General features: G+C 52.4%; 2 protein-coding genes across 9 annotated transcripts in view; both read left to right on the top strand.

Moving 5' to 3' along the window:
• Window positions 1–634: 634 nt before the first annotated feature.
• Window positions 635–13,571, top strand: znf318 (zinc finger protein 318). Of its 6 annotated transcripts, XM_034552255.1 has the most exons (13): window positions 1,541–1,762; window positions 2,001–2,180; window positions 5,687–5,796; window positions 5,871–6,492; window positions 6,564–7,758; window positions 7,836–7,924; window positions 8,010–8,109; window positions 8,179–8,486; window positions 9,063–9,242; window positions 9,394–9,487; window positions 9,880–9,998; window positions 10,221–11,799; window positions 11,842–13,571. In XM_034552255.1, the coding sequence occupies exons 1-13, from the start codon at window positions 1,655–1,657 to the stop codon at window positions 12,927–12,929; spliced, it is 5,772 nt and encodes a 1,923-aa protein (XP_034408146.1). In that variant the 5' UTR covers window positions 1,541–1,654; the 3' UTR covers window positions 12,930–13,571. The 6 variants fall into 6 exon arrangements, with proteins under 6 accessions (XP_034408149.1, XP_034408148.1, XP_034408147.1 ...); XM_034552256.1 differs by lacking the exons at window positions 1,541–1,762; window positions 2,001–2,180 and adding exons at window positions 949–1,074; window positions 2,479–2,539 and having other exon boundaries at window positions 10,221–13,571; XM_034552254.1 differs by having other exon boundaries at window positions 9,066–9,242; window positions 10,221–13,571.
• Window positions 13,572–13,908: 337 nt separating this feature from the next.
• ppp2r5d (protein phosphatase 2, regulatory subunit B', delta) overlaps window positions 13,909–28,000 on the top strand; it is a 42,957-nt gene continuing 28,865 nt past the window's right edge. The window contains exon 1 of one of the 3 annotated variants that reach the window (XM_034552194.1): window positions 13,909–14,051. In XM_034552194.1, coding sequence (XP_034408085.1) covers window positions 14,025–14,051 — 27 coding nt within the window. In that variant the 5' untranslated portion in view covers window positions 13,909–14,024. The remainder of the gene's footprint in view (window positions 14,052–28,000) is intronic. The other 2 variants (XR_004611164.1, XM_034552197.1) reach the window with 2 other exon arrangements.

Genomic DNA, 28,000 nt, shown 5'->3' with positions numbered 1-28,000 from the left:
TAGGACGAGGTGTATCTATGTATGGGAATCCTGTGGGGGTGGTCTGGTTTAAGGAGAAATAGTCCAGGGGTTTATGCCATGTTTCAGTGAGGCAGAGGACGTCAAGGTTACTCTCCGTTATGAATTCATTCAGAATGAGGCTTTTATTGTTGAGTGAGCCAGTGTTGAGCAGGTAATGACTGTAAAACCATCCCAGCACAAGGTCCCCTTAGTAGCTGTTCTTGGCCTGTCAGTCACAGAGTTGATTGAAAAGAACCTTTAAATAAACTTTAAAAAAAAAATAATAATTTTTAAAATGTCCAATTGTTTGTAATCTGCAGCAGATGAAATGCATAAGATGTAACCTTATATGGAGGATGAAAAATGAATTAAATATTAATGCATAAATAAATGTATGAATAAATACAGGAATAAATGAATGACGATGAAAAACATGTTTATGTCCTGTTTAGTTATCAACTTGTATTTATTAATTTCTGTGTTTATTTATTTATACTTAGTGGTCAATGGCTTCAGTTCCGCGTGTCCCCAAAGGGGGCCGCTGCAGTGAGTTTAGTTCTAACCGTAGAAGAAGATTCCTGAGGTTCCACGTGGTTGCTGAAGGGGGCAGCAGCGCTGCAGTGACTGTGTTTGTATCCGTAGAAGAAGAGCCCGCTTCAGCTCCGTAGAAGAAGAGCCTGCTTCAGTTCCGTAGAAGAAGACGAGGAGCTGAGAATCTGTTTAATCGACTCGTCGTTTAGTTCAAAGGGTTAAAGTTTATATATTAATACATTTATTTATACATTTCATACCGGAAGCTTCCGCTGGTTGAAGACGGGAAACCGGAGATGTACCGCGGGCGGCCCCCCCCCCCCGAGAGGAGGCTACCGGCCGCAGCTGGAGGGCCGAGGTCCGCCTCAGAAGTCCCATCCCGTCCCGGACTACCGAGACGACCGGACTCGGGCCCGGCCTCCGTTCCACCCCGACTCCTACCGCCGCTCCCCGCCTCGCAGGAGGTACCCGTCCCCCGGGTCCGGGAGCCACCGAGGCGGGGAGTATTGGGCAGGGGGTCCTCATGGTGGTCCTCCTAGAGAGGTGAGTCCTCATGGTGGTCCTCCTAGAGAGGTGAGTCCTCATGAGTCCTCCTAGAGAGGTGAGTCCTCATGGTGGTCCTCCTAGAGAGGTGAGTCCTCATGGTGGTCTTCCTAGAGAGGTGAGTCCTCCTAGAGAGGTGAGTCCTCATGGTGGTTTTCCTAGAGAGGTGAGTCCTCATGGTGGTCCTCCTAGAGAGGTGAGTCCTCATGGTGGTCTTCCTAGAGAGGTGAGTCCTCATGGTGGTCTTCCTAGAGAGGTGAGTCCTCATGGTGGTCTTCCTAGAGAGGTGAGTCCTCCTAGAGAGGTGAGTCCTCATGGTGGTCCTCCTAGAGAGGTGAGTCCTCATGGTGGTCTTCCTAGAGAGGTGAGTCCTCCTAGAGAGGTGAGTCCTCATGGTGGTCTTCCTAGAGAGGTGAGTCCTCATGAGTCCTCCTAGAGAGGTGAGTCCTCATGGTGGTCTTCCTAGAGAGGTGAGTCCTCATGAGTCCTCATGGTGGTCTTCCTAGAGAGGTGTGTCCTCATGGTGGTCCTCCTAGAGAGGTGAGTCCTCATGGTGGTCTTCCTAGAGAGGTGAGTCCTCATGAGTCCTCCTAGAGAAGTGAGTCCTCATGGTGGTCTTCCTAGAGAGGTGAGTCCTCATGGTGGTCCTCCTAGAGAGGTGAGTCCTCATGGTGGTCTTCCTAGAGAGGTGAGTCCTCCTAGAGAGGTGGGTCCTCATGGTGGTCCTCCTAGAGAGGTGAGTCCTCATGGTGGTCTTCCTAGAGAGGTGGGTCCTCATGGTGGTCCTCCTAGAGAGGTGAGTCCTCATGGTGGTCCTCCTAGAGAGGTGAGTCCTCATGGTGGTCCTCCTATAGTGGTGAGTCCTCATGGTGGTCTTCCTAGAGAGGTGAGTCCTCATGAGTCCTCATGGTGGTCTTCCTAGAGAGGTGAGTCCTCATGGTGGTCTTCCTAGAGAGGTGAGTCCTCATGGTGGTCCTCCTAGAGAGGTGAGTCCTCATGGTGGTCCTCCTAGAGAGGTGAGTCCTCATGGTAGTCCTCCTAGAGAGGTGGGTCCTCATGGTGGTCTTCCTAGAGAGGTGGGTCCTCATGGTGGTCCTCCTAGAGAGGTGAGTCCTCATCAGTCCTCCTAATTAGGACCCTCCTGATCCCCATGAGGTCCAGTTCTCCCACTATAATAACTACATTAGTTGATTATGAGTAAGCACTGAATTTATTGTTTATATTATACAGCTTTAACATTAACACTAAATATCTTATTCTCGACTATTATGGGGTTCATACTTTATAAATGATTAAGGACTAATGAGATGAGTTACTAGTGCTTAGTTAACCGTTAGTTAAGTATATAACTTTCAACAATTCATCAGCATCAACTGCACCTCCTCCACTGCTCCTCTGTCTCAGGGCGTCCCCCAGGGTTCGGTGCTTGGTCCTCTTCTGTTCATCCTCTACCTGCTCCCTCTTGGTAACATCATACGTCATCACGGTCTCCTCTTCCACTGCTACGCTGATGATGTCCAGCTCTACATCTCCACAAAGGCCATTACCACTACGACTCACTCCACTCCGACCAACTGCCTCACTGACATTAAATCATGGATGCAAACCAACTTTCTCAAACTCAACTGTGATAAATCAGATATGATCATCATCGGCCCCAAATCTCACAACTTCTGCCTCACCATCGATAACTCCACTCTGTCTCCCTCCCCTCACATCTTCAACCTCGGAGTCATGTTTGACAGCAACCTCTCATTTGAACATCACATCAAACAAATCACCAGAACCTCCTTCTTCCACCTAAAAAACATCTCAGCCCATCTCCGCCCATCACTTCCTCATCTGCTGCTGAAACTTTAATCCACGCCTTCATCACCTCCAGAATTGACTATTGCAACAATATTCTTTATGGCACATCTTCCAAAATCCTAAACAAACTCCAATACATCCAGAACTCTGCTGCTCGCCTGCTCACCCACTCCCAGACCCCTGTTGTCCAGAACCTTCACTGGCTCCCCGTCCCACAACGGATCCAATACAAAATCCTTCTCCTCACTCACAAAGCCCTCCAGAATCAGGCCCCCTCCTACCTCACAGACCTGCTCCACCACCACACTCCATCAGGCCCCCTCCTACCTCACAGACCTGCTCCACCACCACACTCCATCAGGCCCCCTCCTACCTCAGACCTGCTCCACCACCACACTCCATCAGGCCCCCTCCTACCTCAGACCTGCTCCACCACCACACTCCATCAGGCCCCCTCCTACCTCACAGACCTGCTCCACCACCACACTCCATCAGGCCCCCTCCTACCTCAGACCTGCTCCACCACCACACTCCATCAGGCCCCCTCCTACCTCAGACCTGCTCCACCACCACACTCCATCAGGCCCCCTCCTACCTCACAGACCTGCTCCACCACCACACTCCATCAGGCCCCCTCCTACCTCACAGACCTGCTCCACCACCACACTCCATCAGGCCCCCTCCTACCTCAGACCTGCTCCACCACCACACTCCATCAGGCCCCCTCCTACCTCAGACCTGCTCCACCACCACACTCCATCAGGCCCCCTCCTACCTCACAGACCTGCTCCACCACCACACTCCATCAGGCCCCCTCCTACCTCACAGACCTGCTCCACCACCACACTCCATCAGGCCCCCTCCTACCTCAGACCTGCTCCACCACCACACTCCATCAGGCCCCCTCCTACCTCACAGACCTGCTCCACCACCACACTCCATCAGGCCCCCTCCTACCTCAGACCTGCTCCACCACCACACTCCTTCAGGCCCCCTCCTACCTCAGACCTGCTCCACCACAACACTCCATCAGGCCCCCTCCTACCTCAGACCTGCTCCACCACCACACTCCATCAGGCCCCCTCCTACCTCAGACCTGCTCCACCACCACACTCCATCAGGCCCCCTCCTACCTCACAGACCTGCTCCACCACCACACTCCATCAGGCCCCCTCCTACCTCACAGACCTGCTCCACCACCACACTCCATCAGGCCCCCTCCTACCTCAGACCTGCTCCACCACCACACTCCATCAGGCCCCCTCCTACCTCACAGACCTGCTCCACCACCACACTCCTTCAGGCCCCCTCCTACCTCAGACCTGCTCCACCACCACATTCCTTCAGGCCCCCTCCTACCTCACAGACCTGCTCCACCACCACACTCCACCAGGCCCCCTCCTACCTCACAGACCTGCTCCACCACCACACTCCATCAGGCCCCCTCCTACCTCAGACCTGCTCCACCACCACACTCCATCAGGCCCCCTCCTACCTCAGACCTGCTCCACCACCACACTCCACCAGGCCCCCTCCTACCTCACAGACCTGCTCCACCACCACACTCCATCAGGCCCCCTCCTACCTCAGACCTGCTCCACCACCACACTCCATCAGGCCCCCTCCTACCTCAGACCTGCTCCACCACCACACTCCATCAGGCCCCCTCCTACCTCACAGACCTGCTCCACCACCACACTCTATCAGGCCCCCTCCTACCTCAGACCTGCTCCACCACCACACTCCATCAGGCCCCCTCCTACCTCACAGACCTGCTCCACCACCACACTCCATCAGGCCCCCTCCTACCTCACAGACCTGCTCCACCACCACACTCCATCAGGCCCCCTCCTACCTCACATACCTGCTCCACCACCACACTCCATCAGGCCCCCTCCTACCTCAGACCTGCTCCACCACCACACTCCATCAGGCCCCCTCCTACCTCATAGACCTGCTCCACCACCACACTCCATCAGGCCCCCTCCTACCTCACAGACCTGCTCCACCACCACACTCCATCAGGCCCCCTCCTACCTCAGACCTGCTCCACCACCACACTCCATCAGGCCCCCTCCTACCTCACAGACCTGCTCCACCACCACACTCCATCAGGCCCCCTCCTACCTCACAGACCTGCTCCACCACCACACTCCATCAGGCCCCCTCCTACCTCAGACCTGCTCCACCACCACACTCCATCAGGCCCCCTCCTACCTCATAGACCTGCTCCACCACCACACTCCATCAGGCCCCCTCCTACCTCACAGACCTGCTCCACCACCACACTCCATCAGGCCCCCTCCTACCTCAGACCTGCTCCACCACCACACTCCATCAGGCCCCCTCCTACCTCAGACCTGCTCCACCACCACACTCCATCTCCTCTGATGATCTCCTGTCCATCCCACATAGGACCAGGCACCGGACGTGGGGTGACAGAGCCTTCTCCATATCTGCCCCCTCCCTCTGGAACTCTCTCCCCAAACCCATCAGACTGCACTGATCTTTCCTTATTCAAATCACAAATCAAAACCCACCTGTTCAGAACTGCTTTTAAAGTGTGATTGTTTGCTCCATGTTCTTATTATTTTTTATTTATTAGGGTCCGAGTGACTGAGAAAGTCCCTATTTGTTTTACCTGTATTTTAGTTCTTCTTATTTATTTATTTTGAGCTTTTAGGATGTTATAATTATGTGAAGTGTCTTTGAGTATCATGAGAAGCGCTATATAAATTCAATGCATTATTATTATATATATTTACACGTTAAAAAAAGGTAACCGCGTGTTCCTGTGTTGCAGAGGTCTCCGTCCCCCCGAGGATCTGGTCCCATCGACCATAACCTGGTCATCACTGTTGGAAACGAGCTGACCGGACCATCTGGCTCCGCCCCCTCACGCCATCATGACAGGTACTTGTGAAAAAGGACTTTTTGGCTCATCGGGCGGAGGATGGAGATGTGTTAACTCTAGTGTTCCCGTACAGAGACTACCCGCCTCGACCCGAGTACGAGCGGAGCCGGAGCCGGGGCCGGAGCCGGCCTCGCAGCCGGAGTTCCGAACGGAGCCGGGCCAAGAGTCAGGTGAGGAGCAAGAGTCAGATGAGGAGCAAGAGCCGGCCCCGCAGCCAGAGCCGCAGTCCGGACCAGAGTCGGACCTGGAGCCCGGGCCGGAGCAAGAGCCGCAGTCCGGTCCGGAGCAGGGGAAAGAGCCGGGGCCGGAGCCAGAGCCGGAGCAAGAGCCGCAGTCCGGTCCGGAGCAGGGGAAAGAGCCGGGGCCGGAGCAGGAGCCGCAGTCCGAGCCGGAGCCGGGGCCGGAGCCGGGGGAAGAGCCGCAGTCCGGACCGGAGCCGGGCCAAGAGCCGTCTCCGCAGCAGGTCCAGAGGGCGGAGTCACGCGCGCAGTGCGAGCAGACGGAGGAGCCGCAGTGCGAGCAGCAGCAGCAGCTCGAGCTCCAGCAGCAGAGACGACAGCGACGAGAAGTCCAGGAAAGAGTTCAGAGAGCTGGAGACGGCCCGGCGCCGGAAGGAGCTGGAGGAGATGCTGAGTCTGCCGACAAAGTCCATCCTGAAGAAACGCAACGACTCCGAGGACTCGCCGTCACTCAGGGTGAGACACACAACAACAACAACAACAACAACACACTAAACCTAGAACTAAAATATGTCTCTGTGTTCCAGACCACTGACTCCCCTCGAGGTCCAGAGGCCTCCAACATTTCCCGGGTGGCCGACCAGCTGCTGCAGGCCGTGAAGGGCATGGAGCCTCACATGGTGGCCTCCATGCTGTCGGAGCTTCGGTCCGACCCCCAGATGGCTCACCGCGTCGGTCTCGATGCCGAAATCAAAGAGATCCTCCACCTCCTGGGGGGGCCGGCGGGGGCCAAGGCGCAGGAGAAGGCGGACGACATCGACGACGAGGAGAAGTTCCTGTACGGAGATTCGGAGGAGCCCAAACCTCCGCCGGCGTCCGAGCCCATCCGACACCAAGGGCTGGATCTGTACGGAGAAGTAACGGAGGAGACGCTGTACGGAGACTACCCCCCACAGAAGCAGGCTATCGCACAGACATACGGCCTCCTGCCAGGGGCCTCAACTCACCTTCAGGCCCCTCCCACCGCGGGCGATGTGGAGGTGCGATATGCGAGCCGGTCCTCCATCAGCCCCGACCAGAACATAACGGTCCAGGTGCTGAACTCCGCCTTACCGCCGGGGATGGAGCCGCTGGAGGAGGGCGAGCGCCAGGCACTGGAGGAGTATGAGAAGATCCAGGACCTGCTGAAGACCATCGGCCTGGACCTGGGCGTGACCGAGATCAGCAAGATGGCTGCCAGGACCAAAGAGCGCCTCCACGGTAACAAGCCGCCTCCGAAGATGCACGGCAGGCGGTACTCCTCTGGCAGCTCGAACGGCAGCCAGGGCCGCAGGAGGCGGAGCCGCAGCAGCTCCAGCAGCAGCAGCCGGAGCCGCGGCCGGGAGGGCAGCTCAAGCAGTGACGGCGGCAGCAGGAGGAGCTCGGCACCGCCTAAATCTCACAAAGACATCAAAGAGCCAGTCGCCGGGCAGAGTGTCGCCGCGCCACCACCACACAAAGAGCTGCCGCCTCAAACCCCCGACCCCAACCTCCTCCTCGCTCACCCCAGGGTGCCCATTCCCCCCTACCCCCCCTCACAGGTCCACGGCATGATGCCCCCCAACTTCCCCCCACCGGGTTACAGCCAATATGGAAACTACCTTCCCTACATGCACCAGCAGTGGCCGCCCATGTACCCGCCCCCCAACATGGCCTTGCCCCCCCAAACCGGCCCAGACGAGTTACCCCCCACTCTGCCATACAAACACCCCTACAGCAAAGCCCCTGAGCCAGGGGCCAAAGGTCGGTGGAGTATTAAAGTCCAGCTTGTGTTTAACCCGGTCGTGTGCGGTTAGTAACTCTGGCTTGTTGCTCGTCAGGTTCGATGGACACTTCGGTTCCGGGCGGGGAGAAGGGAACCGCCAGCAGAGTGTCTGAGGAGCAGAACAACGAGAGCCAGAAACAAAAGGTCTCACCTCCGCTCGCGATGTCCCGTTAGCGCGGCTAAAACGGGGAGAAACCTGACTGAGTTCCTGTTTGTTTGCTGTGTTCAGGTTCTGGAGGAGCGAGAGAAGCTGAAGCAGGAGCGAGACGTCCGGATGAAGAAGAAGGAGTACCTGATGAAGGAGCTGGAGAGGCTCAGGAAGCAACAAGGTGAGTTCACGCCGCCGCTCCGCCTTCGTTCTCCTGGAGACGCGTACGGCTGACGGCTGTGTTTTTCAGGGGAGCTCCTGAGGAAGAAGCGGCGGGAGAAGGGCGGCCACAAAGACCCCCTGTTGCAGGAGATCAGCCACCTGCAGGAGGAGGTCATGGCTCAGATCTCCAACCTGCGCAAAGAGCACGAGGCCGCCGAGAAGAAACGCAACGAGATCGAGAAGATAGCACTCATCCTCGGCCTGATCCCGTCCGACCGGCCGCGCAGGGCCGCCAAACTGCCGGAGGACCAGGAGGACGAGCCGCCAGAGAAGAAGAAATGTGAAGCGCAGAGGAGCCCTGAGGGCCGGCAGGCCGCCAGCAGCTCCTCCATAAAGGTACGAACCAACTGCAGAGGAGGTACAACAGGAAGTACTACTGAATCATAGCTAGGGCTTCATTTAGCTGATGTACAGCTAAATACTCAGATAATAAATAAACAGTGAAGCTTCATCTCTGATTCTGTTACTGTGATAACAAGCAGGTCACCTGATCTATCGTGAGTTCAGCTTCATGTTTGTTGCAGTAGAAACTCGTCTACTCTACTGTAGTTTTTTCACATTAAAAGCCTTTTAATGTGAAGCGTTTCTGCAGGAAGTGTTGAGGTTTATTGACGGTAGTTTACCTGATTAAAGAACCGGTGGTCTGAATGATCAAGATTGCCTGATCTTGTTTGAACATAGATAGCTCAAAGGGTGTCCGTGATGACAGAAAGCTTAATGAGAACCGTAAAGGGAGTTAGACGTTCTGATCGATATCAAAGCGACTGCCGGATTCTCTCGTGTTGAGTGACGACTCTGAGCCGGAGCTCGCTGCAGGTGAGAAACCTTTACATTCCAAGAGCTTTAGTTTGAGTGAATCCTGACTGTCCACTCATCCCGCAATGTTGACGGTCCTCCATCTTTGTTTCTAAGCAGACTGCGGCGGCGGCGTTAAGAGCGTCTCCAGACGAGCCGCCTGCCGACGCCCCGACTCCGCCCCCGGAGCCGTTTGAGTACTATGACGCTGGAAATCACTGGTGCAAAAACTGTAACGTCACCTCTGGGTCCATGTTTGATTATTTCACACACTTGCACAGCAAGACGCACCGAAAGGTTTGTTTTTATGTCTTTAGTTATTCATCAGCTGTTCTACTGATGTTTAAATCTGAGCTTCTCTTCCTGTTCAGCTGTTGGTAAAGACACGTTCTACATTTAGACACGTTCTATGCTCCTCCAGGCGTAACTCCTCTCTTTGGTTCCTCAGACTCTGGACCCCTACGACCGGCCCTGGGCTTCCACGCCCACTAAAATCAGCAAGAATCTTCTGTCGGAAGAGAAGCTGACCAAACCAGCCAAAGGTAGGTGTCGGTGCACATCCGTCACTTCCATGAAGCGTCCTCTCTGCGCTGCTTTCTGTCCCGATGATGCCGGTGTTCGAGCCCCTGAATGTTGTTAGCCATCTTCTGCTTCCAGGTGGATGTCTCTTAATGAAAACAGTGCTGAGAGACAAAGCCTCTCACGGAGCCACAGAGGAGACGTCTCTGATGTCGGTTCATTAGTGTTTCAGGCTGCTGTAAACGTAGCGTTCTGCAGTAACCTCTGGAAAGCTTATTTACTCCACCTGTTGTATAATCACATGTCACCTCTCTGACAGGGTGTGCAAACGGACACGTCCACCAGGTAAACATGATTGGCCGTTCACTTTATTGCCGCCGTGTGGTTGAAACGGGCTGCGTGTGTCTCGCTGCAGGTTCGGAGTTCTTGCTGCCTGTCCGAGGGTTCTTCTGCCTGCTGTGTAAACAGTTTTATGGAGACGCCATCTGTGCAGAGGAGCACGTCACCACTCACGCTCACAACGAGAAATACAAGGTATTTAAGCCCCTTTGCTCTGCAGGAGCTCATGCATGTGGAATGGATACCGTTAGTATTTTATAGCTACTAGAACTCTGATCGATACTCTTATTGGTTCTTTTTGATTATTTTGGGAGATAATAATCCACATTTCTTTATTATTCAGTTATTGATTTGATTTTCTGGTCAGAAGTATTTTCTCACTCTCTTGTCTTTCTGTTGCAACGCCTCCTTCCCCAGAAACAGATGTACGAGAACCCTTTGTATGAACAGAGGAGGAACCTGGACCGGCAGGCCGGACTGGCCTCCGAGGCCAGTGGGAAGAAACGCAAACACGAGGACGAAGACAAAAGCAACAAGGACGAAAAGGCCAAACACAAAAAGGAGAAAAGGGACAAGGACAAAAAGAAGGAAGAGTCTGACGCGGTTCAGAAGGAGGAGAAAATTAAAAAGGAGGAAGACGAGGAGAAGCCGAGCAAGAAAGAGGAAGAATTTAAGAATGCCAAAAGCCTGGAAGAGGAGAGGCCTTTGTACAGCAAGAAAGATGAGGAAGACAAGTTTAAAAGCAGCAAGAAGGATGATAAATACCGCTCCAGCCGAGAAGAAGAGGAGAGGGGTAAACACAGCAGGAAAGACGACGACGACAGACACAAATACAGAGAAGAGGAATGTCGGTACCGGTATCGCAGGGATGAAGAGGGTCGGTATGACAGCCGTCCCAAATACGGCTCGCGAGACGACGAATACAAATATGGTCTATATTCAGATTTCAGATCCAAACATGACGAAGGGAAACTTAAGGCTGAGAAAGAGGCTTTCAAAAAGCTTGAGCCAGGGAAAACGGATATCAACAAGCCCGAACCTCCGCCGAAGCCCTACGACCCGCCCAAAATCCTCTGTGGACCCAGTCCGGCCATGAGGGCAAAGCTTCGCAAGCAGAGTCTGGAAACCGGCAAACCGCCGCCTCCGGCTGTGACCGCGACTCCTTCATTTGGGAAGTTCACGTGGAAGAAGAAGGAGAGTATTCTGGCGAAAGAGGCAGAGAAAGTTGCCGCGGAGTTCATCAAAGAAGACGAAGCGGCTACGAAGCAGAACCCGGTCTCGTCTGAGGATTCTTTTGCTAAATCTATGGCCGTTGCCAAGGAGATCGCCCACAAGCTGGGGGGCCAAAACACCACGCCTCCTTGGGTGTTCAACCGTGCCAACCGGGGAAGGATCCGGCCGAACCTCCCTGCACCTGCTGCAGTTCTGAGGAAAACCGCCATGATGGGTAAACCCGCCCCTCTGAATACCTTCCTGTCCATTAGACCCCAAAACACAGGACCTGCTCCCAAAGAACAACCCTTATTCTGCGACGGTCTCACAAGGGCTCTTAATGCCCAGAATGCACTGCTGGAAAATAAACCACAGCCATTAATTGGTGCACCTGGGACATCCGACGAAGCAATGCCTCCACCTCCGGTGTCAAGACCTGCACCCTTGAAGGCTAAACTTGAACCATTGGAGGCTAACTCTGCGCCACCAGTTTGTAACCCTGCGCCGCCAGGTTGTAACCCTGCGCCGCCAGTTTGTAACCCTGCGCCGCCAGTTTGTAACCCTGCGCCGCCAGGTTGTAACCCTGCGCCGCCAGGTTGTAACCCTGCGCCGCCAGGTTGTAACCCTGCGCCACCAGGTTGTAACCCTGCGCCGCCAGTTCGTAACCCTGCGCCGCCAGTTCGTAACCCTGCGCCGCCAGTTCGTAACCCTGCGCCGCCAGTTCGTAACCCTGCGCCGCCAGGTTGTAACCCTGCGCCGCCAGGTTGTAACCCTGCGCCGCCAGGTTGTAACCCTGCGCCGCCAGGTTGTAACCCTGCGCCGCCAGGTTGTAACCCTGCACCAATCGAGGCAAAGCCTGCACCATCTGTGGCTAAACTGGCACAGCCAACAATGGTAAAGATTGTGTCCGACGTGGCAGCTCCCGGCGTCCCTGAGGATGAGCAAACTCATATGGTTTTTGTCAAGCCTCCACCTTTCATGAACATCGGCGACGGACCTCATAAGTCTGATAAACTTAAGAGTAACCTGGCTGCAGCTAAAGCCCAGGACTTATTCAACATCTTTTACAACAGGGTTGGCCAATCAGGCGCCTCCTCCATAACCAAACCAGCAACGGACAACAGCCCTGGCGGGAGCAGCACCAGTAGAAGTCAGCTTCCTACCACGCAAGCACCAAAACCACAACCTCTGCTTCTAACTCAGTCCCAACCTCCATCTGAGGTATGCAAATCCCTACAACCAGAGTCACAAAGTCCCCAAACCCGGCCAGAGCCAGTCATTCAGATTGAATCTGTTTGGTCCTTGCAGTCATCCCCAACTCCACCACCTGAGGTGGTTCAATCTGAAACACAGCCAAGACTGAATCCACCAGCCCAGTCTGAGGCTCAGAGTGCACCCCAAAACCAGTCCTGGACTCCTAAATCTCAGTCCCAAACCAAGCCTGCTGAGAGGCAACCAACACCTCAAACTCTGTCCCCGGCCAATCTGGCCCCTCAAATCCACACAGACCCCCAACCAGACCAGGACATCCAGCCCCTGCTCCATCTAGAGACCCATCCTGACATGGCTCCAGAACATCCTCCCAAGCCAGGCCCCAAAACTAGAGGTAAGGCTACTCCGACAAAGAGAACCCCTCCTGCCCCCCGCGCCGTCCGGCAAACTAGATCTCAAACCAGATACCAGACCCGCCAGCAGCAGAGCCAGTCCGAGCCTGAGCTGGCTTCAGGAGATTTTGACTCTGCAGCTTCGGACTCCAAGGGGCTGGACTCATCCGATCCCGGCTCTGGGTTGCTGCTGGAGGAGGCGACGCCCAGCGAGCAGGACCTTCCGATGATGGAGATCACCCCTGAGACCCTGGGCCTCCCCACAGACATGACTTCTCTGGACTTTGATTATGATTTTAACTTTGAGTAGCAGCTGACCTCAAAACCAGGAAGTCTCTGATCAATAATCGACTGGACTTGAAGGCAGTGAAAGACGCTGACAGACTTGAGACTTTTAAGACTCTGACCTTTATCCGTTTGAAGCACTAGTTTGACATTTAGGAAACTTTGTTGTCCGTCTTCTCTAGAGTCCAGGGCGTCCAGACCGGCAATCTTTTATTGAAAACAAGAAGCCCATGAATACTTACTAAAGAGTTCTAAGTTTCTTAATGTGATTTATTTTTTCAGATGTTCCTCTAATCTTTCATGTAAATTACTGGATACTATTTTCTCTTCAGTTAACCTTTTTAGTTTGTGAGCCACATAAAAAACACATGTTGTACACCAATGTTTGTGGGTTTGACTGAGCTGATATCTGACCGCCTCCTCCTGAAGTGTTCTCTTGTTTTCTACTTGTTTATTGCTCTTCTTTTAAAACCAGTCGGACCAAAAGCAGCTCAGTTGTTGGTTTGTGTGTTGACTGCAGATCCAGGATCTGATTCCTAGAGAAGTGCAGCAGGTCTGTGTTTGGCGCACTGATCTGAAATCAGTGCTGATGTGAGGAACCAAACTCGTCTCCGTGAATCTGTTGCTTCAAGTAGTTTTAATAAAAGTTAGTGCAGAAACAACCGCAGCTTTGTGTCTGGATTATTATCATGTACTTGTGCTAACATACTGTACTTTAGTCGTACTGAGGTACTTCCTACTTCTCCACCACCTCAGTACGTTTACTGTACTACATCTCAGGTACATATTGTACTCTTTACTGTACAACTGAGAGGTAACTATTGTGCTTTTACTGTATTACACCGTTTAGTATATTTTAATACTGTTCTACTGTAATTATTAGTATTATATTATGTTTCTACAGTGTGGTATTATAACTTGAAGGTGTTTAGTTGCTGGTCAGTACCCTCATCACTAAACTCACAGCCAGCCAATCAGAAAAATCCCTTCACGCGTTGCTAGGCAGGATAGCCGGGAACGGGCGCAGGGAGCCGAAACAGACCGAGTGACAGCGTCCGTGTCCCGGGGAAGAACATCACGGAGCCTCGGTGGAGAACCTGAGCCCTGCACCGCACACACAATGCCCAACAAAGCCAAGAAGGAGAAGGTGAGCTGCTGGCTTCAGCGCCTCGGTGTGATCCAACATGGCGGCTCTGGAGCGGTATTTTATATGACTTTCATCAGGACCGTTAGAGCGGAGCTAGAAGCTAGCTCTCAGGCCCGCTGAAGCTAAGCTAACTGCTAGCTGTTGAGACAGAGATGCACTTCCTCCGAAAATGTGATAAATATACAGAAATAAGTGTGTTTGTCTTGGGACGCCCAAGAAACACAACTGTGCTTTCTTTCACTGTAGTTAGTTATGTCTTATTATTCATATTAATTGTATATTAGTTGTGTTGATATGTCTTGGTGCTTTGGCAATATTGTTGTTGCAACATTCATGACAATAAAACATATGAGAGAAAGAGAGAGACACACCTGGTGTGAGAGAGAGAGACACCTGGTGAGAGAGAGAGATACCTGGTGAGAGAGAGAGACACCTGGTGAGAGAGAGAGAGAGATACACCTGGTGTGAGAGAGAGAGATACCTGGTGAGAGAGAGAGACACCTGGTGAGAGAGAGAGAGACACCTGGTGAGAGAGAGAGACACCTGGTGAGAGAGAGAGAGACACCTGGTGAGAGAGAGAGAGATACCTGGTGAGAGAGAGAGAGAGAGAGACACCTGGTGAGAGAGAGAGAGAGATACACCTGGTGTGAGAGAGAGAGATACCTGGTGAGAGAGAGAGAGAGACACCTGGTGAGAGAGAGAGACACCTGGTGAGAGAGAGAGAGAGAGACACCTGGTGAGAGAGAGAGAGAGAGACACCTGGTGTGAGAGAGAGACACCTGGTGAGAGAGAGAGAGAGAGACACCAGGTGTGAGAGAGAGACACCTGGTGTGAGAGAGAGAGATACCTGGTTTGAGAGAGAGAGACACCTGGTGTGAGAGAGAGAGAGAGAGACACCTGGTGTGAGAGAGAGAGAGACACCTGGTGAGAGAGAGAGAGAGAGAGACACCAGGTGTGAGAGAGAGAGAGACACCTGGTGAGAGAGAGAGAGAGAGAGACACCAGGTGTGAGAGAGAGAGAGACACCTGGTGTGAGAGAGAGACACCTGGTGAGAGAGAGAGAGAGACACCTGGTGAGAGAGAGAGAGACACCTGGTGAGAGAGAGAGAGAGACACCTGGTGAGAGAGAGAGAGACACCTGGTGAGAGAGAGAGAGACACCTGGTGTGAGAGAGAGAGACACCTGGTGAGAGAGAGAGAGACACCTGGTGAGAGAGAGAGAGACACCTGGTGTGAGAGAGAGAGACACCTGGTGTGAGAGAGAGAGATACCTGGTGTGAGAGAGAGACACCTGGTGAGAGAGAGAGAGATACCTGGTGAGAGAGAGAGAGACACCTGGTGTGAGAGAGAGAGATACCTGGTGTGAGAGAGAGAGATACCTGGTGTGAGAGAGAGAGACACCTGGTGAGAGAGAGAGAGACACCTGGTGTGAGAGAGAGAGAGACACCTGGTGTGAGAGAGAGAGACACCTGGTGTGAGAGAGAGAGATACCTGGTGTGAGAGAGAGACACCTGGTGAGAGAGAGAGATACCTGGTGAGAGAGAGAGAGACACCTGGTGTGAGAGAGAGAGATACCTGGTGTGAGAGAGAGAGAGAGAGACACCTGGTGAGAGAGAGAGAGAGACACCTGGTGAGAGAGAGAGAGACACCTGGTGAGAGAGAGATTTGATTTTTAGAAAACCTTTATTTTACATAAAAAAACGAACAAACAAACAGAACATTGCACTTACTTCAAAACTAAATCAAACAACAAAAACAACCAAAAAAAACAAACGCAACGCTTCTGTCCGCTGGTGGTCCTGAGACCCCGTTTAAATGTCATAGTCCAGGTTTCTCCTCCTCTGGGCTGAGTCGCTCCTCAGGGTTGCGCCTGAGGGTCACTCCTCAGGGCCGCTCTTCTGGACTGCTCCTCCGTGCTGCTCCTCAGGGCCGCTCTTCTGGACTGCTCCTCCGTGCTGCTCCTCAGGGCCGCTCTTCTGGACTGCTCCTCCGTGCTGCTCGTCCGGGCTGCTCCTCCGTGCTGCTCCTCCGGGCTGCTCCTCCGGATCTCCGGCCTCCTGTGCTTGGCTGTCAGCCTCCTCCTTCAGCCCTTTATTCACCACCGTCCTGATCTTCTGAAGCCTATAAATCTCCTGGCGTGTAAAACCTCTCCTTGTCTTGTTCTTCATATGAAGCCGGATAGATAGAATCAGCTTCGGCAGATCGGTGAAGTGCTTCTCCACTTCACACTTCCTATTCTTCGTGTCCTTGAGGAAATATTTCAGCCTGGCCAGACTATATTCCCTCTCACATTCAGTGTCATCAGAGGACCCACTCTCTGCCACAGAGTAGTCGTCCATACTGGACTCAGACTCATACCCTTGGCCCACAGGTCCCTTTTTTTTTGCGAGCCTTCCTCGTCCCCCCCGGCCTTCCTCTTCAGAGGATGAAGCTTCTCCTCACCCTCCGCCATTTCCACCTCACTTTCTCCTTCCATGACCTGCCCACACTTTTCATTCCCTCCTCCTTCCTGCCCCCTACCCACCTCCACCTGTCCTCCAGTGCACCCCTGGCTGTCCTCCTGAATATGTGCCCCCCCCTGGGCCGCCCCTGCCCCCTTTTCTTCCACCTGCAGTACTACACCTGCCCTCTCCCCCTCCATTTCCTGGGCCATCTCAGCCCCTTCTTCTTCCTCTCCCTCCTCCTGCTGCTGACCCATCTCAGCCCCTTCTTCCTCTTCCTCCTGCTGCTGACCCATCTCAGCCCCTTCCTCTTCTTCTTCCTCCTGCTGCCCCACCTCTGCCCCTTCTGTGTTCACCTGCTTCCCTCCACTTCCCCTCTCTGTGCTCACCTGCTTCCCCCCACTTCCCCGCTCTGTGGTCACCTGCTTCACCCCACCTGCCTCCTCCTGTTGCTGCTCCCGACCCCCCTCCGTGTCCTCTCCGTCTTTGGGGTCCCCCCTGGTGTCGTCCTGTCCACCAGCCTTCCTCCGAGGACAGGCCCTGCTCTGATGCCCTTCCCTCCCACAGTTAAAACACTTCATATTGTCAGTTTTTGCATAAATGATAAAAAGAGAGTTATCAGCTCTCACCGTGAAGGTGATGTCCAAGTCCTCGCTCCTGCCATGAAGCAGCATGAAGCATTGCCTCCTGTGTGACACCACGTGCTTTAGTAGTGGAGAGCTACTCCCAGAGGACATCTTCCTCACCTGGGAGGTGACCCTCCCGTGCTTCGACAGCTCCCCCACCAGTACCTCGTCCTTCACGAACGGCGGCACGTTCGCCACCGTCACCCTCACCGCCGCCGTGACCAGGGGAGAGACGGGGACGTGTGTGCTGAACACCACGACCCCGCTCTCCACCACCGTGTTGACCTTAATGATGCTGTCCAAGAACAAGACCACAGCTTTGTTCATGCGGGCAGCGGACTTCACGCTGCTGTAGCCCACCACCTCCCCCACCGCCAGACTGCAGTCCTCCACCGTGCACGGGAATACCGGCATAAGCCGAATCCCGTGTCTGCGTGTGAGCCAACTTAAGTCCATTTTGGCGTGCTAACTCCGCTAGCACGCCCGCCGCTAGCTCCCCGCTAGCCCGCCGTTAGCACGTCGTTAGCGCGCGCCGGCGGCTCACAAACACCCACACTCAACCCACCAAACCCCCCTCGTGCACACAGTACCCCACTCAACACCGACACATACACTGATCTACACTCACTACGAGACACACGGGAAAAAACACGGGAAAAAACACCGCTCCCAACCTCCGACCTCACGCTCAGACAGAGAGAGAGAGAGAGACACCTGGTGCGAGAGAGAGAGAGACACCTGGTGTGAGAGAGAGAGACACCTGGTGTGAGAGAGAGAGAGACACCTGGTGTGAGAGAGAGAGACACCTGGTGTGAGAGAGAGAGAGAGAGACACCTGGTGTGAGAGAGAGAGATACCTGGTGAGAGAGAGAGAGAGAGACACCTGGTGAGAGAGAGAGACACCTGGTGAGAGAGAGAGAGAGAGACACCTGGTGAGAGAGAGAGAGAGAGATACCTGGTGTTAGAGAGAGAGACACCTGGTGAGAGAGAGAGAGAGACACCAGGTGTGAGAGAGAGACACCTGGTGTGAGAGAGAGAGATACCTGGTGTGAGAGAGAGAGACACCTGGTGTGAGAGAGAGAGAGAGAGACACCTGGTGTGAGAGAGAGAGACACCTGGACAGCCGTCCCCTGCGCCAGGATCGAGGTGCACCAGATACCTTTTCATAGCTATGGCTCCATGTACAATCCTCCACTGGAGGTCTCCTGTCCGTTTGTCTACAGGGGGTTTGTACAGGGACCGCCAACTGCCCCGTGGGGAGGATCCCGTGCCAAAAAACTCGGCCCACCTCGACACCCTCACCCCTGCCAGAGAACGCAAGTTAGAGACCTTCACACTGACCTGGTACGTTGCTTTACTCCCCAGAGTCTCAAATTCCCCCAGCTGGGGTGTCTTTAGAGACAGAAGGATGTCCTCCTCCTCCTTCCACTGTCCAACCGCAGGACAGACAACCAGGGGTGGGAAGACATACTCACACTCATCGTCCCATTGGTCAGATACTGTGGGGTCCCCAACAAACGCTCTGAGGGCTTCTGGCAGAGAAGCACAGACCTCCTCCACCAGCCTGAGCAGCAGCCTGCTGGACTGGATGTTGGTCAGTTCCGCAAGCTGAGAGATGGAGGTCTTCATTAGATGACCCAGCTTCACACAGCCGGCCTCTCTCAGTCTGGATCTCAGGCTGGCTGACGTCAGGACCTGGGATGAGACATAGCTGCTCCCAAACAGCGGCTCCTCAAAGAGCCACATCCCTGGTGTCGTCACAGCTCTCCGGTGAACTGTAAACACCTGCCATGCCTGTAGGACGGACTGGTAGAACGGTGTCAGACCAGTTAGGTCTACTGACTGGGGCTGAAGTAGAAATAGGTGCTTATCATACCCTAACCGTCCAGCCTTCCTCAGCAGCACACAGGCAGTGTCAGTCCATGGCAGGCCGAAGCTGTACAACAGCCTCTGAGCCGTCTGCAGTCTGAAGGCTGTTATGCGGGATGCAATGTCCACCAGGCCCTGTCCTCCCTCCTGGACCGGCAGGTACAGCACCGCAGACCTCAGCCAGTGAAGCCCGGACCAGAAAAAGTCCACAACTGCCCTCTGGATTCTCTCGATCAGGCCCTGTGGTGGAGGTAGGACTACAAGTCTGTGCCAAAGGGTCGAGGCAACCAAGTTATTGACAATTAGGACCCTCCCCCTGTAAGAGAGCTGAGGTAGCAGCCATTTCCACTTAGACAGTCTGGTACACACTCTCTCCATAGCACCCTCCCAGTTCTGTCTCTGGAACTCCTCTGTACCCAAGAAAACACCCAAAACCTTCAAGCCCTGCCTTCCCCATCTAATGCTTCCTGGTAGTTTTGGTGTTTCTTTGTTTAACCACTGCCCAACCTGCAAAGCTTCACTCTTCCCCCAGTTTACCTTTGCTGAAGATGCCCTCTCATACAAAGCTAAACTGCTCCCTAGAACATCGACATCCCTCTGGTCTTTGACGAACACATTAATATCATCAGCATATGCTGACACCGCCAGGGAGGGCCGCTGAGGCAGCCCAGGCAACATGAGTCCTGACAGACGGGATCTCAACCTGTGTAGAAGGGGTTCAATGGCAATAGAATATAACTGTCCAGAGATAGGACATCCCTGTCTAATACCTCTCTGGACCTGGACTGGACAGCTCAGCGCACCCCCCACCTTCACCAAGCAAGACGCTTCCTTGTACATCAAACCCAACAGTGACACAAACCCTTCACCAAAACCAAAAGCCCTTAAAGTGGAAAAAAGAAAAACATGATCGACCCGATCAAACGCCTTTTCTTGATCTAATGATACAACACCAACATCAACATTATACAGTTTACAAAGATCCAAAAGGTCTCTCATGAGAAAAATGTTGTCCATGATGGACCTGTCCGGTACGCAGTAAGACTGGTCTCTGTGGATTATAGTCTCTAGAAAGTTCTTGAGCCGGTTAGTGAGCACCTTGGAAAGGAGTTTATAGTCCGTGCATAACAACGCCACCGGCCTCCAGTTTTTAAGAAGGGACAAATCCCCTTTTTTGGGTAACAGTGACAGCACTGCATGCCGACATGTTGCCGGTAACAGGCCTGTCCGGGCACACTCCTGCAGCACCTCCCACAGGTCGGCTCCCAAACACTTCCAGAAGTGCTTATAGAAATCTGCAGGCAGCCCGTCCAGTCCAGGAGCTCTTCCAGCAGCCATTTGACCCACAGCAGTGGTCAGCTCCTCCAGGGAGATGCTGGCATCCAGGACAGCTCTGTCCTCGGGACCCAGCTGAGGAAGGTCTTGAAGCAGCTCGTCAACACTCTCTCTGCGGTTATCCTCCTTCCTGAAGAGGGCACTGTAGAAACTTACAGCATGCTGTCTCATTTCGGCCGGGTCAGTCGTCATCACACCATCAGGGAGGCGAAGAGACACCATCTGTTTGGTCCGAGAGACGGACTTCTCCAGGTTGAAGAAGTAGGAAGTCGGAGCATCCATGTCCCTAACACTGGTGAACCTTGACCTGACCAAAGCCCCCTTAGCTCGTTCTCGTAAAAAAGAACCTAGCTGTTGCTTCTTCTGCTGAAGCCTGTGAGTGTCTGTGCTGGTGTTAGTGAATAAACTGTGCTCTAAAGCCCTGATCTCATTCCCTAGATCCTCAATGAGCCTTCTGACTCTTACTGTGGAGTGACTTGTGTATTGTTGAACAAAGACACGTATGTGTGCCTTTCCTACATCCCACCACTGACTCAGGGACTCAAAATCGCTCTTCTTCCCTCTCCAGATCCCCCAGAAAGCCTCAAACTTTTGACAGAAATCACTGTCCTGAAGCACCTGAGTGTTAAAGTGCCAGTGAGAACTACCCTTGGTGGTTGGTGAGGTGTGCACATCTAAAGTGACTAAGTGATGGTCGGTGAATCCTACTGGGTGAATGTGACTGTTTAATAATCTGTTGCTAAAACTATGTGAAATGTAAACCCTGTCTAGCCTGGCTGCCCTGATGTTCCCATCCAACACCTTCACCCATGTGTACTGCCTAGCCCTGGGATGTTTGACCCTCCAAACGTCCACTACACCCGACTCCGCAATCACCTGTGACAAAGTGGTAGATGACTGGAGGTGAGGTTCCTCTCCTGTTCTGTCCACTAAGGAATCTATGGTGCAATTCCAGTCCCCCCCCATCACTACACACTCGTTCTGGTCACACTGCTGCAGGACATCTCTCAGTTTGTGGAAAATACCCGTTCTGTGTGAGCCCTGGTTTGGAGCATATATGTTAATAAAGACAAATGAAATGCTTTGTATGGAGGCTCTGACCACCAGAGCCCTGCCTTTCACTATCTCTGTGGAGGAGATGATGTTAACATCCAGCCCAGGTGCAAACAGAACAGCTACACCTGCAGACAGGTTGGTCCCATGAGACAGGACATACTGGCCCCTCCACCACAAGCCCCAGTCGACCTCATTATGTGGGTCACTGTGTGTTTCCTGCAGGAAAACGATGTCTAGTCGTTTCTGTTTAATCATCTCTGCAGTGACCGCTCTCCTCTCTCGGTCCCTCCCACCATTAATGTTTAAAGACCCAACCCTCACCTTGTGCATTGAAATATGAAAAAGAAACGTGAAGTAGACAGCCACCAGTAACAGAAGTATTAAGTGCAGCACATCCATGACAGACTCACTTAATTATTTTCATCCTTTTGGAACTTTTATCTTTCTTCATCCCCCTGAGACCCGTCATGTATTTTTTAAGACGGTAGCGCTTCCTCTTATCTAAAACCTCAAACCCGACCGCTTTCTGGATCGATGACACGCTCTTCATGAACTTTTCCGCATCTGGAAAATGCTCTAGAACCTGCACCGATTTACCAAACGTTTCATCGAGGAAGTTGTTGATCTCCTCCAACTTGTACAGATCTCCACTGTAAACCTGGGACTCGGCGACAGAGACACAGTCGGAGTCCGTCTCGTACTCCATCTCCTCCTCCACAACACAAGCCGCTCCACTCACCTCTGGACCAGCAGCCTGACTCTGGTCAGGTTCACCTGTCGGCCCTTCGCTGCTGCCTGCGCCACTTTCCTTCCTCCCTTCCACTGCCAGTGCTTCCTTCACCTTCCTCCTCTCTGTTTCTCCACAATCCCTCTTCCCTTCCTCTGCTCCTGTCAGTAACTCCTCCACCTTCTTGCCCTCTGTCGTTCCACTCAGAACATCTGAGTTCTACTCATTATTCTCTCCTCCACCTGCATCAGCTCCCTGCCCCCCGACCTGACTGTCAGTCTGCCCGCTGAGCCCCTCCCCGGCCGCGGTGGGCGGGTCCCCGGCCGCAGTGGGCGGGCCTTCGGACACGGTGGGCGGGTCCCCGGTCTCCGCGGACGGGTCCCCGGTCGGGGCATCGCCGCCCCGCGGGCCAGCGATCACCACCGGCTCGCCACTCTGCGGAGCCCCGGTGCTACCTCTCTCCTCAGCCGGTGCGTCCCCCGGCTCGGGGCGCCCCTCGGCCGGCCTGTGAGGACAAGCGTCCCGCTTGTGCCCCGCCCCCCCACACTTAAAGCACTTGATGCTACCTGTGCTAGCGTATAGCATGTAGTGCCCGTCCCCGTGCTTCACCCTGAAGGAGATATCTAGCGTGTTAGACGGACTATTGAGGAACATTAGAACCTGTCTCCTGAAGGACTGGACATGCTTCAGCTTCTCGCTCTTACAGCCCAGCCCCAGAGTTCTGAAGCTACTCGCTAGCTTCCCGAAGCACTGCAGCTCGCGCTGCAACACCTGGTCGGGGATGAACGGGGGAACCCCGGACACGGTGACCCGGGTGGTGGGCACCACCAGCGGGGACACCTGCAGGTAGACGCCGTTCAGCGTGACGCCGCTCGCTATTAACGCGGAATAAAAGCGCTCCTCTTTCAGGAACACCAGCACACCTCGGTTCATCCTGGAGGCGGAGGACAGGTTGCCGTGACCCACACGGTCCCCCACAGCCAGGAGAACCTCCTCCACCGGGACACCCGGGTCGGCCTGAATCCGAACCCCATGTCTCAAGGACGGCGTCTCAGATGACGCCATCCCGGACAAGAAACACGGTGTATCCCCACAACAAAAACCCCCAAAAAAACACACAAAATACACAAACAGACAACACACAACAACTCAATCACACAGTGACTATGAAATAAATGAATTGTAAACAGTTTGAGAAAAATCCCCAAACATTTAGTCTCAGCACGCTCTCACCACCACCAGCTTCCTCCAGAGAGAGAGAGAGAGAGACACCAGGTGTGAGAGAGAGAGATACCTGGTGAGAGAGAGAGAGACACCTGGTGAGAGAGAGAGAGAGAGATACCTGGTGTGAGAGAGAGAGATACCTGGTGTGAGAGAGAGATACCTGGTGTGAGAGAGAGACACCAGGTGTGAGAGAGAGAGACACCTGGTGAGAGAGAGAGACACCTGGTGTGAGAGAGAGAGACACCTGGTGAGAGAGAGACACCAGGTGTGAGAGAGAGAGACACCTGGTGAGAGAGAGAGAGACACCTGGTGTGAGAGAGAGAGACACCTGGTGTGAGAGAGAGAGATACCTGGTGAGAGAGAGAGATACCTGGTGTGAGAGAGAGAGAGACACACCTGGTGTGAGAGAGAGAGATACCTGGTGTGAGAGAGAGACACCAGGTGTGAGAGAGAGAGACACCTGGTGAGAGAGAGAGACACCTGGTGTGAGAGAGAGAGACACCTGGTGAGAGAGAGAGAGACACCAGGTGTGAGAGAGAGAGACACCAGGTGTGAGAGAGAGAGACACCTGGTGAGAGAGAGAGAGAGAGACGACAAATTTGCAAAGACCCTGAAAGACACAGCCCTGGGACGCATCCCTTCTATCCCCTCCTCTACTAGAAACTTTAGAGACTGGCCCAGACCTCCTACCCACCACCAACCCAGGTTCAGTCCTCAACCAGGAAGAAGACACAGCCGCTCAGCCAGGACCTTCACTGCTCAGCGCCCCCCTGTGCACTCCCACCCTCCACACAACCATCACTCCACCACTGTGAAGGACAGGCAGGAGAGGACCCCCATCACAGCCCCTGGCCCCAGACCCCCTCTACAGCATCAACAGAGCTATGCAGCAGCCCCTGGCCCCAGACCCCCTCCACAGCCCCTGGCCCCAGACCCCCTCCACAGTATCAACAGAGCTATGCAGCAGCCCCTGGCCCCAGACCCCCTCCACAGCCCCTGGCCCCAGACCCCCTCCACAGCATCAACAGAGCTATGCAGCAGCCCTTGGCCCCAGACTCCCCTCCACAGCATCAACAGAGCTATGCAGCAGCCCTTGGCCCCAGACTCCCCCCACAGCATCAACAGATCTATGCAGCAGCCCCTGGCCCCAGACCCCCTCCACAGCATCAACAGAGCTATGCAGCAGCCCCTGGCCCCAGACCCCCTCCACAGCCCCTGGCCCCAGACCCCCTCCACAGCATCAACAGAGCTATGCAGCAGCTGATCCCAGGCCTGTTGCCACAGCCCCTCACTCACATCAGAGACATGCTGCACATCCTGTGTGATCGCCTCCTATTGAACATACAATATATAGATAGAAAATTAGATGATCATTTTTGATGTCATTTTATTAGGGTCCTCGTGACGACTTCGTCGTAGAGGAACCTATTGTTTTTCGAGGAATTATTATTATTCTCTAACAATGAAATCGTTTTTGGGTCCTTTATCATATCCCAAACGTTCTTAAATTTGACATGCATATCAGGACTGGCGAAAAATTTGATAATTTGGAGGTCTCGCATTTTAGTATAAATAAGTTTCTCTATAGCGCCCCCTTGTGGCAAAAAAAACATGTTTTTTGCTAACAATGACCGATTAACTTGAAATTTGGTACACATGTCCACTAGGACCTTCTCTACAAAAAAGTCAATGGTGGCCATAAAATGCGTCTAATTAGATTTTCCGCCATTTTGAATTTTGTAAAAAAAACAATTTTTTTCCATTTTCTCCTAAATGCTGGGTCCGATTGATACGAAAATATATATGATTCATTATTGGTTCAATGTCATCAAATGTTATCAAGAGATTGTTGATATCTCATTGCGTTCAGAAGATATGGGCCAATTAGCTTTTAAGGGGTGCGGCCTCATATTTAAAGACACATAACTTCCAAATGACTTGGCCTATCCATTCCAAATTGCTAGCATATGTCCACATTGAGTCCCTTAACGTTTCCTATTTTTGTCATAATATTTGAAGATTAGGGGGCGCTGCAGTAAATCGTTCAATATCGCCATTTCTAGCCTTTTTTGGCGTTCTTTCACGTTTTTGCGCGTTGTAAAACTGCGAACTCCTCCTAGAGCTTAAACCCGATTCATTCCAAAATTGGGCTATGTGTTCTAGAGACCTTAGCAATGAGAAGTAATCACAGGATTTTGAAAATTCAAAACTATGTGCGTTGGGGCCTTTTTTTAAGAAACGCTATTTGCCATAAAAATGGAAGTTGTTTTAACTCGGCCATACATGTTCTAATCTGCTCCATATTTCTCATATGGCATGACATACTGACCCTGAAGACATCCATATAATAATTTTGAATTCAAGTCATAGCGCCACCTAGTGGCACATTTTTAACCTTTTCTTCACGTTTTGGGGAATTGTAAAACAGCCAACTCCTCCTAGAGCTTAAACCCGATTCATTCCAAAGTCGGGCAGTGTGATCTTGAGACCTTAGTAGTCAAAAGTTATCAAAGGATTTAAAAAATATAAAACTTTGTGCGTAGGCCGCAACGGCAAAGAACACCATTCGCCATGAAAATGGAAGTTTTTTTAACTTGGCCATACATTACGTAATCTGCTCGATATTTCTCATATGTCATGACACACTGCCCCTGAAGACATCCATATTATAATTTTGCATTCTAGTCATAGCGCCACCTAGTGGCAACAGTAGGCTACATGTTTTCTACTTTTATACCCTTCTCCTCACAGATTAATCAGATCCCTCTCAGAATGTGTCAGAATAGACTTAAGACCTTGATAATGCTTCGCTGTGAAGATTGTATGAACTCGTTGAAGGGCAGCGAGTTGGAGCATCAGCGAAGTTTGATCGGCGAAGTCTGATCCTTCGTGACCGAATAAACCAATGTAACATGCTCGAAACGTAACTAAACTTAGCACACACATTTAAAGTCAAAGATGTAGTAACCTGATACGATTTTAATGCTTCAGAATGGCGATATGGCTCGATAGCGCCCCCTACAAACATTAATTTAAGCAGCTCCAGCGCTACGTTTCACCTACATTTATAAAACTTGGTAGGCATATGTAAAACATGTAAACTGAAAAGAAGGTTTCTTGGGACCATGCTCTAAACCAGGGGTGTCAAACTCATTTCGCATCGTGGGCCACATACGGCCTAGGGAGATGTCAAGTGGGCCGGACCATTAAAATTATACCATACTCTGCTATAAATAACCAAAATATCATGTCACCAAAGTCACCGTCGGAATACGGCTTCGATGCTAATGCTATTTCGCTAGCAATTAGGTAGCTGGCTTTTACCGCTGCTTCACTGACTTCTCGGCTCTGGATGAAAGTTGACTGCTGTTTCCTCAGACCCGCCAGCAATTCGTTAATCTTATCTCTTCTCAGTTGTCCTTGCAAGCCGTCATATTTTTCGCTGTGATGAGTCTCGTAGTGGCGTCGAATATTATATTCCTTCAATACCGAAACTTGTTGCAAACACACCAAGCACAAAGGTTTTCCGTCCATCTCTGTAAATAAATAGGACGTGGTCCATTTTTCTTTGAAAATTCTACACTCCTTATCTACTTTTCTCCGTTTGGATAACGACATTTTGGCTAATGAGGGTGTAGCGGAGAGGTAGAGACCAAGGTATTAACAACGTCGTAACAAGCAGCAGATGGCGCATTGATACCGTCTGCTGTTTTCAGTCTGTCTCAGTGATGCGGCTTGTCTTCTACTCTGATGGAAAGAGTGCTCCCCTTAGCGGATAATCCATGAATTGCAGCGAATTAAAAATATTAATTCCATGTCTTTTATGCATTTTTTCCACTTTCAAATTATCCTGCGGGCCTGATCGAACCTCCTTGGGGGCCGGTTCCGGCCCGCGGGCCGTATGTTTGACACCCCTGCTCTAAACGGTACCGGAAGTCAGTTTGTGTGATTTTCCCAGTAATTCTCGTGTATTTCAAGCAACTATATGTTACTGAACTCCTGATGAAGGGATTTGATCAGATCCCCTTCAAATGTATTATGTTGATGCATGTTGTCTCGGGCCATACGGTGGATACAGCAAGTGGTGGACTGTTTGCAGTATAGTATAATTTCCAGCATCGCTCCCTGCAGGAAAAAACGTCTAACTCACAGACGCTCACTCCGACGGTCGCAGACATTCCCGGGCCGCTTGAGCCGGCATCCGGCCAGCACCCCCGACGTGGAGGAGGAACGAGGACCCGCACATCGCTGCTTGCAGCTTTAATTATTATTACTATTCCACTGTAACTACACCCGCTTGATTTTATTAGACTTTATAGAAATGAAATGTAATACTCTTTATTTATGGAAGGATAATCTTCACAATTGTCTCACCAAATAGGTTCATGTTTTTTGTTGTTCTTCTTTTGATCAATTTAAATGCGTTCTTTCCAAATAAGCTGCTGGAACATTCAGGGCCTCTACTCCTCAACCTTTGGGCTGAAGAGTACGAACCTTGAATTCCTCAAATCTATTGAACATGTTGATATTCTTGTGTTAACAGAAACATGGTGTCAGAATGATGCGCTCACTCACTGTCCTTCAGGATATCACAAAGTCATGGTGCCCTCTATAAAGGCCAAAACAATACGTAAGGGCAGAACTTCTGGGGGGATCGTGGTCTGGTATGGAGGA

Source organism: Cyclopterus lumpus, chromosome 15 (genome assembly GCF_009769545.1).
Source record: "Cyclopterus lumpus isolate fCycLum1 chromosome 15, fCycLum1.pri, whole genome shotgun sequence".
Classification (NCBI taxonomy): domain Eukaryota; kingdom Metazoa; phylum Chordata; class Actinopteri; order Perciformes; family Cyclopteridae; genus Cyclopterus; species Cyclopterus lumpus.
Note: the sequence above shows the minus strand (reverse complement) of the source record. Positions and strands in the feature narration are given on the sequence as shown.